The sequence below is a fragment of the Xyrauchen texanus genome, chromosome 37 (genome assembly GCF_025860055.1).
Source record: "Xyrauchen texanus isolate HMW12.3.18 chromosome 37, RBS_HiC_50CHRs, whole genome shotgun sequence".
NCBI lineage: Eukaryota > Metazoa > Chordata > Actinopteri > Cypriniformes > Catostomidae > Xyrauchen > Xyrauchen texanus.
In genome coordinates, this window is record NC_068312.1 from 21,745,847 (window position 1) to 21,767,880 (window position 22,034).

Genomic DNA, 22,034 nt, shown 5'->3' on the forward strand with positions numbered 1-22,034 from the left:
TTTACAAGGCATGGCAGCCCTTTACACTAGAGTAAAATCGGAAAAAAGAATTGACTTACTGTTTATGTGCTGAAACTTTGCTTGGTGCAGAAAAATCTGAAATAATAATAATATGAGACAATGCACCAGTCCACTCTTTAGAGCCTGAACTTTCAGAACATTGAATATTTGTGACACCTGCACTAAAAACAATATAGACGCAGTGCAAAGAATGAAACAGAATGACATGTGAAAGTTCTTTTTAACTTGACACAGTGTTTAAACAGTGACGGTCCTGCGCGAGACGCTGAAAAAACAGCGAGACACGGCGTAACTGTCACAGACGTTCGTCCAGCATGTGTTTACTTAGGAAAACAATGGGAAAACAGAACATACACGTGTAAAAATACATTTGGTGTCAACAGCCCCTAACTCGTCCAAGTTCGGTAGGGTGTTTATTTTTTCAATAATTACAAACCCGAACCCGAAGTCATACTTGGAATAACAGACCATAACCCAGCCAGAAACCCAGTGGGTTTTTGGGTCCCGTCAGTCCCGGGTCGGGTTGCAGACCTCTACTGTGATTGCATTTTCTTAAAATAGTTTGTCTAACTCACCTTCATACATGATATCCATGATGTCTCCACTCAGGGGCGGACTGGGAAGAGAAACCCGGCCCGGGGGGGTCACTGTCTTTTTCTGCATATCGTGGCACCTTTTTGCGGCCCTTTTCAGCCAGTCGTGGCACGTTCGGCATAATGTGGCAGCCCGTTTCAGCTTACCGCTGCCAGTTTGTCCCGTTTCGCGGCCGGCCCACTGGGAAAAGTTCGCCAGTCCGCCCCTGCCTCCACTGCAGGTCTTTGCCCTTTTCAAGGATGAGAGCAGGGTATGGATCAAACTTTTTTGACCCAATTTTACCAGCCACTACTTCTACTCTTTCTGTTTTATGGCAGATTACAGACCAGCGTAGAAAGGTGTATTCTGCTACCTACTATTTCAGAGTGTGTAGCATCAAGACTTCATTCTCCTACGTTATATTCTGATTTGTATCTGTGTTTCTTGTAGGAATTTAAAAATAGCCCTATTTACTTAATTTGGTTTCTCTCCTGTCTTCACTCCATTCTCTTCCCACTTTAGATATTGTATCTTTATGTTTTGATCTCTCCTTACTATACTTTATACACTTAATAATCACATGTTCAACATTTTCTTTACATTTACATTACCAGCCACTTAGATTTTTACAGCCACCTTTATCTGATTCACATTGTAGCAGAACAACCCACCCCTCCCTCTTGTCATTGTCACCCCATCTCTGAGAGCCGTCCTTCAGCCAGACTCACAACGGGAGTGGGCTGGAGTGCGAGAAGAGGTGCGTAGTTAATAAGCCTCGTTCCGACATTGGTTGATGAAGCACACCTGATGTTATTAATGCTTCATCACCGCTGTCTTTAAAACATAGAGCGTGCCTCTTCTCGGGAATCCGGCTTCTATCTCCTTGTGTTCACACATTGGCGTCCTCACAGATCCAGGAGTAGAGTGGGGAGAGCCGGCCGAATTAGATGCGTGCCAGACCTGGACCCTGACACTATATAAATGCAAAGCCGGTGGGTTGAAGCAGCACGCATTGCAGACGACGGACATGGATGCTGGGCCGGTTTCCCTTTACGTACATCATGGCCCTGGGAAGACAGCTTGCCAAGGAAGCCGCCAATGTTAATGCATTACTACAGAGCAAATTTAGTTTTTGTATTACAGAGTAAATAATTGATTCTCTGATCTGGAAATAACTTTTAATCTTGCCATTAGTTACAAACATGCTGATCCTTATCTTTTCACAAATTGGAGTTGTATGAGTATGAGTTGTATGTGTTTGGGGAACTACTGGCAGACTGCAGAAGGGCTACTATTTCAGCTCAAATGCACATATTTAAGAGATTACTGTAATGCAGACTCAGCTAATCATTGTTATCCTATTGCATGATACTGCTACATCAGACTAAGTTCCTGACCCTGTGCACTGTGAAGTCACAAACAGTTGTCATTTTATTCTAATGCACTGCAGATCTATTACATTTCTGTTAAAGGATGGCTACTAGTTGCCAGTCATTTAAAGTAAATTCACAGTGGAATTTTTTATAGTACAGCAGAGTAAGAAGTGAAATTAGTTACTAATACACAAACTGGAGATGGCAATGGCAATGGCAAATATACAGTAGTAGGTGTATGCATTTTTTTTGTTTGCAGTGTAGTCTTTCCCACTTGGCCGATATTGTGTGTGTGGGTGTGCATCTAGTGTGGTGTTTTGGATTTGAAAAGAGAGAGTGGGAGAGATAGACATGTGTTCTGGATTCTTTGTTTCTGGATGCTTTCAAATCATAAGAGTGTTAGGATTTAGAATAAAAGAAAGTCGGGCAGTATGAGTGTGCTCTTCACCTTCACACATACTTTAAACCGCAGAGACAGAAAACACACACGTGTCCACATAACACACAAGTGCCATGTCTGTGTCATGGCACGATGTCTGACAGCAAGAGTTTGTGTAGTGTCTTTTGTCCTGACACTGAAAAGGCTGGTCATGTTGACACTTGCCTGGATTTCTTTCAATTTTTGTGTCCCTCTCATTTTCTTGAGACACCTGGAAGCATTTTGTTTAGCCTTAAATCAGTAATTAAACATATGTTAATGCAAAAATGTTTTTATGGCGTCTGTGACTGAGTAACAAATTAGAATATTTGGAGAGTTAAACTTCAGCAACCAAGTTATTTTGATTTTTCTTCAGTTCAGTCTGTTTTACAGAAAATCAGTACAATTTAACATTACCTTCAAATGTTAAGTTTTATGTTATTAGAACATAGATGTGATCAGGGTCCCACCAGATCATGATTACACATTTTTTGGGGGGGACCCTCCCACCCCATCCATAGTGAAAAGTCACTTATACTATATTATGTGCCAAATGGCTAGTTTCAAAAATTAATGCAAATTAGGAAAGTTGTGTTTTGGTTGGCTAACTTTAGATGGCTGCCAAATATAGCCTAGGACGTTAGAGACCCCTCTTGCATAAAGATCATTTTCTGAGCAAGCTATCCTAAATGCACCAAAGGGTCAGGCCCAGATGATCCCCATCTGATATTTCATCACAAGGCCCTAGCAATCATCTCATACTGTTTTTATTGAAAGGCCACTGGACTCTAGTAGTCAGCTTATGGTGTATTAGTCAAAGGTCTCTGGGTCTCTAGTGATGAGCACACATTGTACTTGCCAGGGGTCGATGACCCTAGTGGCCAAGGGCTCTAGTGTTCAGCTTCCTTTGGCAGTCCTGAGGCTTTGGACACCCCTGGTTGTCTGAAGCTCTGGGACACTGGCCACAATCTTGATCTTGATCAGTACCATGGTATGCTATCAGATGGTGACACATTGTACTTTGAAATGTACTGTGGTATTAAATAAAAATCATTAAAGCATTTACATGGTACTTCAAAATAATTTACTTCAAAGCATATAGTGTATTACCATCATAGAGTACATGTTCTAAAAACTTAGAATCACCATGGTACCATGTCCAAAAAACAAAACAAAAACAGTAATACCATTGTCTATTTCTAAGAAACATGGTAATACCATGGTACTTTTGTAAACATTTTAAAAGGCTCTGACATAGTTTTTAAATGGGTTTAAATCTGGTTACCAAATATGAACATTTTTCATACCCTAAAAGGGGAGCGTATCATGGGGAATACAAACAGTACAATTGAAAATACAAGCAATAATTTTAAGAAAAACATGAAATTGGGTTATTTGAACCCTAATGTGTCAGAAAATAGCAATATATTTCTTTTCTGAGGGTTACTTTATGGTCTTGGCCTTTTTAGGGTTAAATAGCTCATGAAACACTTTTGTGAAGTGATGTATCCTATGGTGTGAAAATCAAATCTACAATTAGTTTAAATTGTATTTTGCTTACTCTTTTATAATTATTATGCATGCAAATGAACTTTTATGAACTCATGTTTATTTAGAAACTATATTTGTACTTAAACATTCATTTGTCACACTGCAGGACTATTTAAAATTAATTAGTGGAGCCAAAAAGGTTACTTTTACAAAGGCTACACTCTCTGACGTCTCTCTCTTTCTCTTTCTGTCTGATCTCTGGATAAGTTCACACAGTGGCCAAAGCAGGACCATAGATTGAAGCCTCTAAGGCTGGAAATTGACTGTAGTTTGCTGTAATATTGTGGAGTAATATGCAGTGATGCTTAAGGCTGAAGTTAAACAAATAAACGATCCGGTCTGATGGTCTGAGACGACATTAACACACTTGCACAGCTTACAGTATGTAATTCTGCGCAACAGAGAGAGAGAGTGAGAGGTGTTAATGAGAGCCTGCATTATAATGTATGTTATGTTTGTGACACTGCGTTGGGCTTATCACTGTTCACATACAGATCGCACCACACCCTCTGCGATTGTGTGTGTGTGTGGTACTAAAAGACTTTGAGCCTCAGACTGAGTGATCAGCAGATAATAACCAGCTAATTACGGAAGCTGAGGTCTTGTGAAGTCTGGTTATTGAAATATTACTTATTAAATTATAAGTGCAATGTTTTTGAGACGCTATATTTAAGTCACCTGCATTTTGTTCCATTCCTTTGCTCTATGTCTTTTTTTTTTTTTTCTTTTTTTTTATGTAGGAATGCAGGTCTGTGAATAGCCCCTTTAGTGTTCAGAATATGCTGATTACAGGAATACTTCAATAGCTGTTGAGCATGTAAATCTCTTTTTCCTTAACCAGAATTTAGACTTTAATCTGAAAATGTTGTGCATTTAAAAGTGGTCAAAGGGAGAGAAAGAATTCCTTAGTGCTGTTGACTCATTTGAATCAGATACAGAAGGGATGATTTGAGAACAGAAGAATGCAGCAGACAGGATGAACAACATGGAGAGATGAGAGAAATACATCAGGATGCATATGTGTCACCCAGAACATAAACCACATGTCTTTTCTGATCTTTTACTCTGTGTGTGTGTGCGCGTCCCATCTGCTGATCTGTTTAGTAAGGCCACCCCATCCTTTCTAAATTAGTCACACTGCCCCCCAGTTCCAGCCCTCACACAAACGCACATATGCACAATGAAGAGCGAACACTACCCCCTACAGCCAGGCCTTTTGTGCTGTGAGCCTCCCCTCTCCATCCCTTCAGCCCAGGGGAGGTTTAACACCTGCCTGTAGAGGAGGGGTCATGGGTATGATTATATTTTGTGAAAATGGATCTGATGGTGGCCAGCTGTATTTGCATCATCGGTGTGCCTGTATGTAGACTGTTTGTAATCTCTTTCTTTCTATCTATGAAAAACAAGGCCTATATGAAAAAATAACTGAAGATAATTATCAGTCATCCTAAAAACTTGCTTGATTTTGCTTTTAAAGTGCTCTTATTGTTCAACCAATGGCAGACATGGGGAGTGTTCAGGAAACGTCTTTGAAAACGTTATTTTTGAAATTCCATTTGGTTAAACAATTTTGTAACATTACAAGATTGCCTTCAGATCAGGACACTTAAGAACAGATAATTCATCTTAACCTTTGTTCTAGGCACAACAGAGAGATGCATTTGTACAGGAGCGATACGGACAGTACGACCTCCGTGACCCGTTCGTAGCGCTGCTGAGGGACAGCGAGCTATCACAGGCTCAGGATGATGAAGGGCAGGGTCCCGTGTGTCTGAACCCATTGGGCGTGTTGAGGCTGGTTATGGCCCACTGCACCAACATGAAGGAGAAAATGATGAAACAGCTTGCTGCTGCAGAAAGGCGACACAGACGGGTAAGAAACAAAGAGAGTTTCAAATCCTACTGAGCTACCTACCTGGTAACATACTAATGCAAATCTCTGAAATTTACAAAATGCAATTGTCAGGTCTCTTGTGTATAAGGTTTCTTGATGGTTAGGATACCACCTTTGAGGAAAGCTGCCTATGTACTGTAGAGAGTAGACCCTAGAGAGCAAGGCTACTTGTTAGTTTTTGGAACAGAGTCTGTTTACTTGTATTAAAGATGCGAGTATTAAAAGGCTGGCTGCTCATGGGACTGTTCAGTCAGTTCTTGGAAGTAAAAAAAAATATTTAATTACATTATATAAAAGTTTAATCTGAAATTAAATAGAATTACTCTCCCTTTTATGTACTTTGGGTGTGTCTGATTATTTTGAAAGGTGTGGATCTCTGAATCTACAGAGTCTGAACCATTTAAACCTGACAGAAAACACTTTTATTAATTGCATGAATAAGTACAGGTGTTCCTAATAAAGCGCTTGGTGAGAGTATGAAAAGACAATATTACACATGCTCTAATTATTAATAATTAGATGGTACGGTCAGTGATGGCTTGTCATCTTCCCTTTTTTTTGTGGTTGATGTATGAATGTACTTGTGTGTGCATGTAGGTCATAGCTGATTTAGAGGAAGAGAAAAGACGCCGTGTTCAAGATGCTGCCGTAGGTGATGACATCACATCCATGCTGGAGAAGGAACGAGATGGACTACTGCAACAGGTAACCAAGCAATACCACCAAAACACATACACACACTGTACACACACACAATTTGAACATGTCTTAAACCACAGAATAAAAAGAAATGAATAGAACAATGAATAGAAGAAGTAAAGCAAAACTTTTAGAGTCTTAGATTCCTTTTTACCTTTGTTGACAATAATTTGATGATGGTGTATTTGAAACAGCATACAGTACATAGTGTATTTGGTGTATTTGGTAAGGCTATATTCACAACCAGTGGGCACCGCCATAATGGCTCCCTACTTATGCTTGTTTTCCTTTTCTGGTCTCTTTAAAAATCTTAAAAGTTACACACAGAGAGAACCAGAGCTGTTTGAAATGTAAGATATAATTTAAATATGAGCTCAGGTTTATCATAGGCTGTTGTTGGTTTCACAAAATTACAAAGCTTCAAGGATATTTGTGCAGAAGACAAGAAAATTGTATTCAGTTACTTGTATGTATATGTATATATATATATCAATAGTACAAGTGAACACTGTAACCTGAATTGAAATAACCATGTACAATAAAATGCAACATTATGAAAGCTAATATGGTTCATGTAGAACATCTTTAAATCCATTTTTAATTTAGATTAGATTTTGAAAATTTCTCTATTTGTGTCATCTCAACACAATATTAAATATTTACCAATTATGTAAAGATCAGTTTTATGTTTTGCATCAAGGCTGTACTTCAGCTCAATTCTTAAAATGCAGAAAAGAGATGATGATAAATCAACTTGTATTTTTTTCCTATATTGTTTCATTATATAATTATTTTCTTTTGAATTGAACACATTTCTACAAAAATACCAAACTTTTCTTTGTTTTGATCGAATGTAATACAATGTAAATGTCTGCCCCAAAACAACAACAGCCTTCCAGTAGGAATCTCAGGTACTTCTGTGCTCAGGCAAAAGGTGGATTGTGTAACGTTGTTAGGGCGGTTCTCTGGAGTCCTGCAGAGACTCCATTGTTTTAATGGACTGAAATGCACCAAAAAAAAAATCCACACATACACACATACAGATTTGTGTGTGGAGGTTGTTTATGGTGTTAGAAAAAGGTGATGATAGGGTCAAAGTAAAGACTGCCGTTTTATGTAAAGGCCCTTCCTGCCTTGCTCTAGGTTTCCCATTTAAACAATTATTTTCTGTAGATATATTGTAATGTCTCTCAAACATCCTGCAGCTAACAGGGGCCTAAAGCACTAGCTGTCTCCCACTGTAGAGAACTACCCTGCTTTATTTCACTCATGCAGTTACATTGAACCTCTAATTAGGTTACATTATTACACTATATAAACACAGTTAGATGGTTGCACAAAAGAAACAATAGCCGCTTTTGCACCATTGGGTCGAACTGTTCTGAGCACAGTGAGTAACCATAATGATGTCTGATTTGTAAGCAAATATTTCTTTTGAGTCAATTAATTTGTCAAAATGGTTCACAAATTGGTCTAAATGATTCATTAGGTAATCGTTTGTATACAATTATTTTTAAAGTCCTTTTCCATTCATCTTAAATGACTAGGAATGTCATGGAAAACTCCAAAGACCAATTTATTTTGTCAAAAATGGTGGGAACCCAGTCAATTAAATAATAGCTCTGTATAAACATTGTCATATTACAGATGATCTCAGCTAGACCATCTTATTATATTACACATAAAAATGACAAGAGCTTAAATTTACCTGTTGCAATATGATTAGCTGAATGCTACGCAATTTCAGGGAGTTGAGTTGCACAGGTTTTTATCAGTGCACGGGAAAACAAATCTGTTCTTTACCCAGTTTGCTACATGAGCATTTCTGAGGAAGAAACTTCAGTACAATCTTACATTTGAAATCTATATAAAGCAGACTGTTATTTCCTCCATTACTGACTCTTCCTCTTTCCCTCTTCGTAGCTAGATGTAGAAAGGGCTCATGTCGAACGCTTGGAGCGTGAGCGGTCAGTCCTGTCGAATCAGGCTGAGGAAGATTTAGCACAGCAACAGCAGTTATCTACTACACTGACAAAAGAATGTCAGAAGGCTAAAGCATGGGCAGAGGAGGAGAGCCAACGTGTTGCAGAGCTCAGCCGTGAGCTAGAAAAGGAGCGCAATACCTACGACTCCCTGAAGGGGGAGCTGGAAAGTGAACGCACTCGTGCTCAGCAGATAGCGGCGAGAGCTGAAAGAGAGCTGGCTGAATTTGATACAGAGCGTGAGCAGATGAGAGGGAAACTACACAAGGAAGAAAAACTATATCAAGAGCTACAGGAGCAGATGAATAGTCTCAGGAAAGAGTTGGATGAAATAAAAGAAAGGGAAAAAGCAGGGAGGGAAAAAGTTGATGAAGAAAAGGTAAAAATGCCACTAAAAACCCCTCTTAGTCATACAGAAATGGATGGCAAAACCGTTGGGTCAAAATCATCGCCACAACCCAAACTAAATGGTCACCACACCTCCAGGGAAGTGGAGTCCCCAGTAGAGGATCGGTGTAAGGAAGGGGGATTGGTGGACAATGGGGTGGGGCTCCCTGGAGGAGGCGGAGCCATGCTGTGTCTTTCTCCCAGCAGTCCCGCCTCATCCTCCCTTAGCTCATCTCCATGCTCTTCCCCTGTCCTGACCAAGCGTCTGTCTTCTCTGGGTTGCTCTAGCCCAACCTACCCTTCCCCCTACCAGGCTGGTATCAACCAAAGATTCCAAGCTGCACGCCACAAGTTTCAGCAACAAGCAGAGGCAGATCAGCACCAACACGTAGGAAGTGTTGTTCACTCACCACGGGACCTCTCCCCTACTGCAGCCCCACCTACTCCTCCAGACAATTCTACTGCAAAGCAGATCGCCCGCAACACTGTCACTCAGGTGCTGTCCCGATTCACGAGCCAGCAAGCGACGGGTAAACTCCCTCCGGCCAATAGCTCACCCTTTGGCACTGATTACCGCAGCCTGACTGCCACCTCATCACCGACAGGGAAAACTCCTGGGGTTCTCTCACCTGGGATCCGCTCGCCAATCATTCCTAGGTCAGAGAAGACTTATCCACCCCCTGTTCCTCCCAAAAAGCAAGGGGTCAATCAGTCTCCTGGATCTCCTGTGCCCTCCAGCAGGGCCAGCCATTTCCCTGAGCTTACTGGGAGCTGCGGTCTTACCAGCGATCAGGAGGAGACTAAGGAGCTTGACGTGGTCATGTCTTCATCTAGTTAACCAATCTGGAGCCCACAGCCAGAATGCATTCCATTCCCTCCAATGGCATATTTAGCACTCTCTGAAAACCTCAAAGAACCTTCATTCATGCTTTTCCTTACCCTAAATGTCTAGTTCAGGGGTTTTTAATCATGTTCCTGGGTTACACTGGCACTGAACAATTTGTATGTCTCCCTTACTGAACAGACCCGATTTAACTTATCAGCTCAAAAGTTGAGGCAATAAGATTTAAACTGGGTGTGTCAGTGAAGGAAGACATTCAATATGTGCAGTGCTGGGGAACTCCTTGACCAGGATTGAAGGCTGGACTTGTCAAGTGTACAAATTGGTTTTCCTCACTTTATCCTTTCTGGACTTGCCTTTTAAGACCAAAGTATACTTTGGTTTTCCATGTGCTGTAAATTTCATCAACAGTACAGTAGGTCAGTGTTGCCATGTCCGATATCATAAGCGACATTTGGCTTGTTTTTTCATGAATACACTTAAAAATATGGGCAGAATGTGTTTTTGGGGGGCTTATTTCCAGAATACACACATTTTTGGGCTTGCTTGTAGACAGGGTTGCTTATTTCTCTTGCGAGATCTGGCAAAACACAGCATGTAGCCATGTTTTTCTATACATGTGCAGTTTGCATCTGCACACGACATCTGCACATGCGCTTTTCGTTGACTAGCAGACAAAGCAGTCTGAGTGTGCATGTGTCGAATGAGTCTGGATGGGTTCGTGGTCAAAAGAGTATACTTTGAAAGGCTGAGTGCTCAACCATCCATGAGACAGAACAGCACACGGAAAAATTAAGTATACCCTAGCCTTAGATGCTGTCCAAGATAATGCACTATTTTTGAGGCCCCACTGAAAACATTTGGGATCCCAGGAAAAGCCTCAATCTGAACCAGCCCAACCATGAAAAAATGGGAGAGGCAACTATGGCTCAGACCTGATCAACTTTGTCAAATGCTACTCATATAATATTGAATTTATTTATATATTCTTTTAATCATTTTAAATATTTTATTATACTGTTTTTATTTTTTACAGAAAAGATTATTTATCCTAAAATGTTATTCCTTGCTAGGCCATTCCTAATGTGAGATGACCTGCACAAAGGAAAGTATATAAGCAAAAATTATGTTATGAAGTTGAAAGCAAATACTGATCAACCAAGTCATCCTCCAATTAATCAGTCCATCTTAGGCTACTAATGAGAACCAAACTGTCTTTATCTGTTTGGTGAATGTCTGACGTTTATATTCTGTTTATGGTAAATATATAATATATACATTATACAGCTGTGGTTTTCTGTCTAGCAGTCTTAGTCTTGATGTTAAGTTGCTGTTCATTTTGCTGTCCATATATTGAAATTAACTTTAGAAGAGACTTTTTAAGGGACTGGCAAGAAACTGATATGGAAAACCTGTCTCCTATTGCATTATACAATGATTACATCACCCTCTAGTGTCTTTGATAAGAAGTGCTGCTCAGGAAGCTGCCACCTAGTGTTCAGGCAGCATTAAACGTCTGCCAAACCATAATACCTTCTCTGTAAATGAAGATTAAAGAAAATGCATTTGTTTTTTATGCTAACTACACAGACTTTCAACCATGGATTCAATTGTTGTAATCATTTAGAATCAGATCGGTCTGAGGGCCAAAACACTGCGATTCTGGATTTATTTATACATGCCATTATGTATTTCTGCATGTAAGACTGTTCTTGATATATTTTGTTTATACCGGACAGCCTTATATTTTAAATTCAACTGTAACTAGATATTAGGTAGAACTTAGGTAGAGCTCCAGTTTACATGATTTACAACCATGGTTTGAAAGTTATGCCATCATTTAATGTTACCCTGAAAATGTAATCTCTTACCATTGTCCTTTTTTCAAGTCTTTTTACTTGATACTAGTTGTATGACAATATTATTTAAATGTTAAAGTCCTGCTGTCATTAAGGTATTGCTCACATGAATACATTAGTCTTTACCTGCTTATAAGAGATCAAAGTATGTTGGGTTTTAATGAGAAAATGCGTCCATAAAACTCATTTCATTTTATCTGAATTGAAATACCTCACTGTTTCTCCTACTGCACTGCAACCTTTTTAAGCAGCAGTTAAGATTTCTACTGTATCCTTTTTTTTATGTAAAACAAAAAAATTTAACCAATACTTGGATAAATACATGTGACATGCAGGACCACTGTCATTTTTAAACAGTCTGCTTATCTAGTTGTATGACAAACAAATGGTTAAATTAGTTGTATTTTTCTGATGCCTTTACTGCAATAAATTAGTGAAGTTGTATTTATGACAGCAAATGTTTTTTGTTTTAAGGTTTTCATTGTTTTCTCTTAAAGTGCTTTTGATTGTTATTGCACTATTGTTTTTGTATTCCTCACCCTAAGAATACCACTACAAACATTAGAGGAAGAGACATACTGCACTACCGCGCTCAACACTTGTTTGACACCAGGAAATTGATGTTATAAGTCACTGATCTTATAAAGCATAAACAAATCTGAAGTGTAAATCTGCACAATTCACAAAGCAAAAAAACTAAAACACACAATTAAGGCTCAAAAAGAAGTTGTTTTGGCACCAGTTATTCATTCACTGTGAATGTTTTAAAATCTGAAAAAAATAAAGTCAAGTTACGAGAGACAGAGATTATGCCAGTATTACATGATGGATTTAGTAGGGGTGTATTTTACAGAGGATTTTTGATGGAACAGTAAGACAAACAAGTCTAATGTGACTGGTGTGAAAACAGTGTGAACTGCAGAAACATACATCAGAAACACTGACTGACCCCTCAGCCTCTGAACGAAAAAGGGGGTGAAGGTAAACTTAAAATCACCATTTGGATTGTGTATTCGTTGCACTACAGATTGTAGCTACCCCGACTGAATCACAAAGTATACCTGTAACAGACAATGTTTTTGCATAGTGGTTCAGACCAATCAAATTTGTGTAAAAATATGAAACTCAAGGCTGAATTTTGATGTCTATACCACTAAGGGTATTTCATGTATTTATTTATTCTGTTGGTTTGGCTTTAACCATTTTAGTTTAAGTGAGTCACTGTTAGACAAAGATACAGAGAGAGCAGTTATGCCTGATGGCCATTCCAAACCCAGACACAGCCCATTCTCCTCTCTTCATCATCATGCATTCCCTGTTACAGCCTGAATGGTTGAGGGAAGGACAAAAGGATCCCTTATTTCTCAAGGCTGTCAAATGTTGGATGAAGAGGAAAGTGGGGTTATGTAATTAGGCTTTGGAGATACAGTGAGTGAGGCATTACTTATCCACTGTTTTAAAACACACAAAAAATAAAACGTTTATGTTTAAGCATTGCAGCGGTCACAGTTCACATGAAAAGACAAAGAAAAAAATAAATCTAAATAATACAAACTCTTTTTGAGTGACTGGTGATTGGGTAATTGAAAGAAGAGCAGTTTGCTGATAATTTAGATCCAAAACTCCCTCCAAGTTCTCATTTGAACCTCTTCCAACAGCCAAGTCCATTAATGACAGAAAGTTGAATGGACTCACATTCTCTTTTAAACAGAAAAAAGTTTTTTTTTTTTACATTTATTTTAAACTTTTGGGAGACTTCTACGGCTGTGCGGGTGGCATATGGTGTTCCGAAAGCCGGCTCCATGTGTTTACCAGAAGGAAGAGGAACCGGGTCGGTTCTAAGCGTTCTGCATCTCTTTGCCAATCTTGTAGCTGAGGATCTTATTCCAGTCGATCTTGGTGCGAGTGACGGGCAGCTGTCTGCGAAGAGCTTTGAAGGTGGTATCTGACATCGTCTGGTAATTCTCGCTGATGGCCGTCTGCAAGAGAACATTTAAACAATCATAAGTCTTAATATTGTAATTAACATTAAAATTAAATCAAATTTACACATATGATGATGAAATAAAGTGTTTACCTGATAATCATTTTCAGCGTTTTCAATGATTTTTACAAATTCCTTGGCAGTCTGGGTTTCATTCTAGAGGTAAAAGGCTGCAGGTTACTTTAAATCCTCTTTGGTTTAACCTCTAAACCAAATTTTAAAACACTGATTACTCACAGTCACTACAATGGATTCCTCCACCTCCTTATGGCTCACCAGCTGCACATTGCCATCTTCATAATAATGCACCTGTAAAACACAAACATGATTTAACGTCACACACTCTCCTCCAACACAATTCCATTCTCATTCCTAACCTGTTACTCTGTCATGTCTCACCTGGATCTTCAATACTCCCATCACTTGAGCTGATGACTGACTTATGGTAAACTTCCACTCTGACCTGCACCGCCCATTCCTGACAAGAAATAACTTCAGGTGAGGAGATGATCAGGTTATAGTATTCTAGATTCACTGCTGGTTCAGTTAAAAAAAAAAAAAAACTATAGTCAAATACATTTGTATTCAAATTTCACTAAAAATATATTGAAAATGCGTATTAGAGTGCATCACAAATATTTGTGAGACCGATTTATGGAAAAGCAAGGTACAGAATAATGTACAGTTCATTGAGGCGGTCACTACCACAAAATGTGACAAAGGGATCAGTCTTGTCCTTTGTCAACTCCTGACTTGACATTATCTCATTAACTACATGGTTACCTGCTAGGTAAATAAATAAATAGCCATTACATGACAATATTGATCAGAGGCCACCGAGTTGCACTAGAGACATGAAACCATCACAGCTACACAAGAAATCGTTTGCCTAGGACAACAGTCAATTATAATGTACAATTTAGCAATTGTACATTGCACTCAACATTGCTCACCAGAAGTTCTTGGGCTGGAACTGATGACCCTCAATACAAGCAATAATTGTTTGCTGTCCATCAACAGTCTTCCCATACACCTGTAGCAGAAAAGTAAAAAAAAAAAAAAAAACACGTTCAATAGTGTGTGATTTCACATACAATGTTAGAGGAATAGTTCACCTAAAAATTACAATTATTTCATCTACTCACCCTTATACCATCCTAGATGTGTGACTTTCTTTCATCTGCAGAACACAAATTAAGATTTTAGAAGGATTTCTCAGCTCTTTTGGTCCATACAACGCAAATTAATGGGTGTCAAAATCTTGAAGCTCCAAAAATCACACAAGTCAGCATAAAAGTAATCCATATGACTGTTATATGATTGAATATATGTAATATGACTGAATGAGGTTAAATCAATATATTCAGAAGTGATATGATAGGAGTGGGTGAGAAACAGATCACTTTCACATTCTTCTTCTTGTGTTTTTGGTGATAAACATTCTTCATGCAAATTTCCCCCTACTGGGCAGGGAGAAGAATTTAAAGCAAAAATTAACTTAAATATTGATCTGTTTCACACCCACACCTTTCATATCACTTCAGAAAAACACGTGAGTCGTATGGATTACTTTTATGATGCCTTTATGTGCTCTTTGGAGCAGCAAAACTTTGGCACCCATTGACTTGCATTGTAAGGACCTACAGAGCTGACATATTCTTTTAAATATCATAATGTGTGTTCTGCAGAAGAAAGTCATACATATTTGGGATGGCATGAGGGTGAGCAATTGACGAGACAATTTACATTTTTGGGTGAACTTACTCTTTAAGACAGTGTAGCACTGAAACTAGACTAAAAAAAGGTTCCATTTGATACATGATTGGAGAAAAAGTTATTGGGTTATAAAACAGGCAATCCTGAGTGTGAATCAGTGGGAGAGCACAACACTAAATTCTATGGGTGTACTGTTGAGATTATGTGGAATATTAAGAAATAATCCTGTGACAAGTGTGTTAAGTGTACCGTGCAGACTCCTGTGGGATAGTGCTCCTTCACATAAGCACTGAGTGCTTCATCGCAGGCATCTCTCCAGGACCGGAGACCAGTCTCTCCCTCATAGAGCTGAGGATCGCTTGCTTCCTTTCGCAGGTGATCAAAACGGAACGACACGCGTTTCCGTGGGTCGAAGAACCGCCCCTGACCCAGATCTCCGTGCTCAGTTATCAGAACCTGCAGTAGAGTAAGAATCCACTTGTTCTTTAGGCAGAACTTTAGACAGACATCAGATCTCTAGAGAGCTGAGACTGCCCCGGTCCTTACTCAGAAACAAACAGTACTGAGCCAGATCTCTAGTGCACTGATCACACCTGCCCAAACACAGAACTAAATCACACACAAATTAATGAGCTCAGATCACTAGAGAACAGAGTTTAAACCTTACTTAAATAAATGTGTAATATGTGTGCTCTTTCTACAAACTAATAAGAACAAGATACCGAACATCTACACAATAAAATAAAAAAATAAGATGACAATCAGTTCACATGCACTTTAAAAGTAAATTTTCAGTCAGAATAATGCAATGATTTGTCTTTTTAAAATATCATGTAGAGAGACACCGAGAGAAAGAGACGCAACAAAGCTGTGTGTGTGATTGAGAGCTGCTGCTGCTAAGCAGAGCGATTGAGAGGTCAGTGAGCTGGAAAGCCACTAGGGTGCGTGCTGCAGGAAAAGCATTGTATGATTGTAAAGACACTGGAAAGTGTAAAAATAAATGTTGCACGATTGGATGTGCACCCAGCTTCTGCTTCCTTCTACCCAAATGAGCATATGTCTTTCACACATACCTAGATAATGCGATTGTAGCTCGGCTTCGTCCAGGATGTATTCATATTAATTGGACTATAACTGGCCTTGACGATGTTTGCATGTTAATATTATCAACAAATATCAGAAATACTTTAAATGCCCATAATGATGCTAACTTCAAATAACTTCAGGCTTATGTGCATCACAAGCTGTGGAGAAATGCTGTACATATTTGACATGTCGACAGCAAATGCTTCTGTGCCATGTAAAACCAGAGGAAAATAGTCAAACAAAATGAAGAGAAAGAAATGGGCAAACATGAGAAATTATATGACAAAGATTTTTGTTAATTTCTTTGTGAACTAATTTCTTTTTTTATTAGAAAGCAGCTATAATGAACAAACATGTATTGTTCATTTGAACTGATTGTGTTATTATTATATTGCATATTATACATGGAACATTGCGTTAAAATAAACACCGAAATGAGATGATGTTTTTTCCCCCCAATTTGTCTGGTAAACTATATAATTCCCAGACACATTGGCCGACATTAAAATTTCTAAGCGGAAACTCTGGTCTGGAGTCAGTCAGCAGGGGTTTATGATGATACATGCAAATGGTTTAATATGCTGGCAATGAGTAAGAAAAATAAAGACTGTACCTCGACTATGCCAAAATTAGCTGTAGCTCGATTTTAACTGTGCATGTAAACATACTGAATGAATTGATAAAAAGCACTTATGAGCGAATAGAAAGCTAGTATTGCTGACTTTTTTTTTTTTTTATCAAAATTTTGTCACTCCACTAATGGTCAACATGGCAATTGTGCCATAGGTAACACTTAAATTCCTGGGAGAAGTCTTTACAATTATGACCAAGTACAAACTTCCCACCCAGTGTCTGTCATCATATCAGAGTATTAGGGCAATACATGAACTAAACCTGCATACACATTCCAATAACAACAACAAGAACCAAAGACTAAAATCACTGCATCAGAGTCATAAAATCATTAACCTACCGCCTCCTCACTCCCATCCAGTTTGACTGGAGTGAACTGATCCATGTTATACTGCGCAAAGGCACTGTGTGTGAGAGAGAAAAAATATGCAGCATGAATCTAACTTGTAAAATCAACCTTTAATCTATATACAGGCATGTCTTGACTGGACATAGGATGTGAAATATCTCTGGGTACAAATGACCATATTTAATTTCTGACACATGATAGGTCTGCAAAATAACAGCTTAAACACACACAAACACAACTTACTGTGCTGCCCCTTCCCGAAGGAGGTTGTCATTGTTGAGGAGAAGTCGCACATCTTAAAAAAATTTTACAATTCAAAAAACAGTTAGTGTGCACTGGATTCATCTTCTACTCTTTAAAGCTTTTCAATATCCACTCAATCTTAGTGTAAAGATCCTAGGGAACAGGCCAATTCAAATAATGTAATATCAAAACAATATCAGCATCTGTCTGTGCAGTTTTTTTAATTGTTTTTCCATGTAAACATGCACTAGACAAATGGTCTTTCACCATTGAGCCGATTATCACTTTTATCAGCATCGCATACATGAACGCTGTGTTTTTAAGATAAAATATCAAGTTAAAAGAACTACAACTTTTAAAAAAACTTGACATTGTATTCTGTTCCATTTATTGTGCCGCATCTAAATATCCCCTTAGAACATAACTGATTGAAAGAGGTTAACATAGAACAGCTGAAAATGACACTCACCATTGAAAACTTCATTGAATTCTCCAGGTGGAGCATGGGTCACAAAGTTAGCTGCGATGCGGACCTGTGGAATTAACACAAATAATGATGAGCTCTCATACTCAACATCCACTGACATCATCCCTCTTTCAAGACTCTCCCTTTAATGATAGAATGACAAACAAAGATTACACATATTGTATCTTTCAGTGTAATTCAGCATTGAAAATATTGAAGCCCAGTTCATTGGCAGTAAGCTCAATACTGAATGAAGTTTGGATCCACAGCACTATGGAACATTCAGAGCAGTTTGTAGAATACTCTTGAGGCTAAGATGAAAGAAACATCAAATATTTAAACAAATATGGGAGTTGTCAAGGGCTACGGTGTTGTGAAAAAGTATTTGCCCCCTTCCTGATTTCTTCTATTTTTCTTCTGTGTATTTTACATACCGGTAGTAATTTGTTTTAGCTCTTTAAACGAGTTATAACATAAAACAAAGGCAATCGGAGTACACACAAAATACGGTTTTCAAATATAGATTTTTTTTTTATTGAAGTAAAAAAAGTTATCCAACACCTATATCAGCCAGATTAAAAACGAACTGCCCCCTTAAACTTAATAGCTGGTTGTGCCACCTTTAGCAGCAACAACTGCAACCAAACGCTTGACATCAGTCTTTCACAAAACACTGTAGTGGAATTTTGGCCTACTTTTATTGACAGAACTGCTTTAGTTCAGACACATTGGAGGGATTGAGCATGAACTGTCAGTTTAAGGTCCTGCCACAGCATCTCAATCGGGTTCAAGTCAAGACTTTGACTAGGCCACTTCAAAACTTTAAGCTTATTTTGAGCCATTCAGAGGTGTACTTACTCCTATGCTTATGCTCATTATTTATATTTACATTTATGCATTTCTCAGATGCTTTTACAAAAAGCGACTTACAGTGCACTTATTATAGGGACAATCCCCCCGGAGCAACCTGGAGTTAAGTGCCTTGCTCAAGGACACAATGGTGGTTGCCGTGGGGATTGAACCAGTGACCTTCTGATTAACAGTTATGTGCTTTAGCCCACTAGGCCACCACCACTCCTTTATCTTGCTGCATAATCCAGTTGCGCTTGAGCTTCAACTCACGGACTGATGACCAGATGTCCTCCTTTAGGATTTTCAGGTAGAGAGCAGAATTTCCCTCAATTATTGCAAGTCGCCCTGGCCCTGAAGTAGCAAATGCTTGAAGTAGCAAATCATCCCCACACCATCACACCATGCTTGACCATAGGCATGATGTTCTTTGTGGATGTCTGTGTTTAATTTACGCCAGATGTAACGGGACCCCTGTATTCCAAACTGTTCCACTGTTGACTCATCAGTCCACAGATCATTCTTCCAAAAGGTTTGAGAAACCTCAAGGTGTGTTTTGGCAAAATTCAGAGGAGCCTAGGCCTGGGCGAAAAATCGATTCAATGAATTAATTCGAATTTTTTGTTGCGGGCGATTTAAAAAATAAGTAAATCGAGTTTTTGTGTAATGGCGCATTTTTGGCTCCCCGGAGCATCCGTAGCGTTAGTTTCACATAGCAGTATGGCAAGCGACAACAACAACATCATAGCACACACGAAACGACAACAGCATACAGCAAGCGACAACATGGCTACCGGTGAGAGTGGGAAGTTTGTTCCCAAGAAACTTCATCCCAGAAATGGGGGTTACATTTGTCTTGCTTTTGATTAAATAAAAGCAAAATTTGCTTTAAGTTGTCTGCCGTTTGTCGTATTGATTTCCTTAATAAGTAGATGGGAAAATCGGGAAAAAATCGTAAATCGAATTAAAAAAAATAAAATCGGAGATTTTATTTTTAGGCCATATCGCCCAGCCCTAGAGGAGCCTTAATGTTCTTCTGGGTTAGCAATGGTTTTTGCCTCGCCACTCTCCATGGCGTGGATGCCATTTTTGGCCAAGGCTGGCAGTAATCAGGCCTGGGTAGTTAAGTCCAGCTGAACCCCATTATGAGTGCAGTTTCATAGTTACTAAAAGACATTTAGTAACTAAGGGGGCAAATACTTTTTTTCCACAGCTCCAATTGGTATTAGATAACTTTTTTCCCCTGACAACAAAGCACTTGAATGCAACATACTCATAATTACCACTTCAGAATTGGGAAGTAGGATAATTCCAATAGCACATGAAGGCAGCATTAGCAACCATAACGTTTCAAAAGTCTAATTGCTAAAATTTGCATTTTGCCCTTCTATTGGGGGAAGTTGTCACAAGGTCAACGTATGTTCAATGAAATGTCTCTTTTTCCCTAGGTAAAAACTGAAACATTCTAATAACAAAATATATAATTACTAAAGTGTGACAATTAGCCATCTCCTCTATAAAGAATAGTTAATCAGTTGGCAGAGCTCAAAAAATAAACAGCATATAATATATGTAAGAAAAGTTAAATGATTGGGCTGTTGCTCATGTATTACACTTATATCGAACTACTTCCATAGAATTTCAGCGGGTGACTCCAGAGCTCAACTCAAATGACCTCATACACACACCTAAAACTAAAATAAACACACAAACCGCTGAGATCTCGGCAAAACACATCCCTATACACACCAAAAAACGCAACCTACTACACTGAGAACACCCAACTCGCAGTACTAAATATCTCCAAATGTTCTCTTCAACTTAGTGGTAAAGTCTTACTTTAGCAGCCGAATAGAAATAATTCCAAATCAGATCTGATGTGAATTGTTAAAACATAATGAAATACTAAACGACTTTTTCATGTAACACTGAATATCACTTTACTCTCCTGGAACACAAATCACTTCACACTCTCGCTGAATGAATACGAACACAAAACAATCTGTACAACCAGTAATTAACTCTTTGAAGGAATAATTACTGGTTGTACAGATTGCCAACCAACGAACTCTCAAGATATCTTCTAAGACATTTTGTGTTCTATGATTATGACGTTGTTATGAAGCCAAACTTAAATCCCCAAAGATCACAGACTTCCACCTCAAAACACACCCGCTCCTGCGCTCGTAACTTCATCCTGCCGAGTCCATCGACTCAGATGGCTGTGGTGTCAGGCGGAGAAGGCATCTGCTGGCCCACATATGTGTAACTCTACCAGAGCACGTCGGTTCGGTTCAGAGTGGGTGGATCTGCTGAGATCTATTTTTGAACTCATTCTGGCAGCTAACAGGCTAACAGCTGACGCTCAAAACACTTCCACTCAAAACAAACACCGCAACTCAACGAACCCCGGTCATCCCAGTTTTACCGGACAGCAAGAAATACATTAATTTAATATTAATTTGTTCGGTGTATCGCTGTTATTTGTTAAGCTTTGCGTGTTTTATGCGAGTGCAAAGCAGCGATTTCACTTCCTCACAGATTAGCACGCAGCTAACCGGTTACAGTCCTGCGCGATGCTTCCGGGAATCCGTTAAGAATTCCTCAGCACGCGGAGGGCTTTAATGCAAAGAAAGAAGAACGTGTGGACTTAAGCGGTTTGTGAGAGTTATTTTAACGCCTTAGATTGTACCTTATCATCGTCTGAAAGCGGCTCCTCAAAGTCGGTCATCTTGGCTGTGGCGGAGCCTCGCGGCGCATGCTGGGTAGCGCGCGCTGTCACGCTCGTGACCATAATAGGGCAAAACCGAGAGCCACCGCCTCGCGCAGCACCATCTCTCCCTCCCGCTTTCCTCCGGCCTGTCAATCAACTCGTATAAAGGATAAAAACGGAGCACGACTCACGACAATGCACGAGTACCGTATGGATGTAAATAGATGGATGTGTATTAGGCTATAAGACATGATTATGTTGAGTGAGCTCGGTACTGAATTTATACCGAGAACAGCACTTTAACTGGACGACATACAGAGCTTTACATGATAATCAGAACAGGTATCTTGTCAAACTGGGAGAGTAAGCCTACAGATGATAGGATGAGCTAAACGTT

At 39.2% G+C, this 22,034-nt stretch overlaps 2 protein-coding genes across 4 annotated transcripts in view; one reads left to right on the top strand and one right to left on the bottom strand.

Annotated features, from left to right (window-relative positions):
- The window catches only part of LOC127631335 (CTTNBP2 N-terminal-like protein), a 29,490-nt gene extending 16,894 nt beyond the window's left edge, over positions 1 to 12,596 (top strand). For all 3 annotated transcript variants that reach the window (XM_052109435.1, XM_052109436.1, XM_052109437.1), the window contains exons 3-5: positions 5,579 to 5,809; positions 6,428 to 6,535; positions 8,453 to 12,596. In XM_052109435.1, coding sequence (XP_051965395.1) covers positions 5,579 to 5,809; positions 6,428 to 6,535; positions 8,453 to 9,736 — 1,623 coding nt within the window. In that variant the 3' untranslated portion in view covers positions 9,737 to 12,596. The remainder of the gene's footprint in view (positions 1 to 5,578; positions 5,810 to 6,427; positions 6,536 to 8,452) is intronic.
- Positions 12,597 to 12,734: 138 nt separating this feature from the next.
- On the bottom strand, positions 12,735 to 21,702 carry LOC127631337 (F-actin-capping protein subunit alpha-1-like). The gene is made up of 10 exons (XM_052109440.1): positions 21,617 to 21,702; positions 18,079 to 18,142; positions 17,610 to 17,661; positions 17,358 to 17,421; positions 15,548 to 15,754; positions 14,536 to 14,615; positions 13,982 to 14,060; positions 13,820 to 13,891; positions 13,676 to 13,738; positions 12,735 to 13,577 (listed from the first exon to the last, which is right to left on the bottom strand). Exons 1-10 carry the CDS (start codon positions 21,653 to 21,655, stop codon positions 13,437 to 13,439), a joined length of 861 nt encoding a protein of 286 aa, XP_051965400.1. The 5' UTR covers positions 21,656 to 21,702; the 3' UTR covers positions 12,735 to 13,436.
- Positions 21,703 to 22,034: the final 332 nt, after the last annotated feature.

Excerpts from the sequence above, each read along its gene's own strand:
- LOC127631337 (XM_052109440.1), bottom strand. The coding sequence starts at position 21,655 with ATGACCGACTTTGAGGAGCCGCTTTCAGACGATGATAAG. Across the intron at positions 17,662-18,078 it reads ATTCAATGAAGTTTTCAATG|ATGTGCGACTTCTCCTCAAC; the intron begins GTGAGTGTCATT and ends AATTTTTTTAAG. Across the intron at positions 13,892-13,981 it reads TGGGAGTATTGAAGATCCAG|GTGCATTATTATGAAGATGG; the intron begins GTGAGACATGAC and ends TGTGTTTTACAG.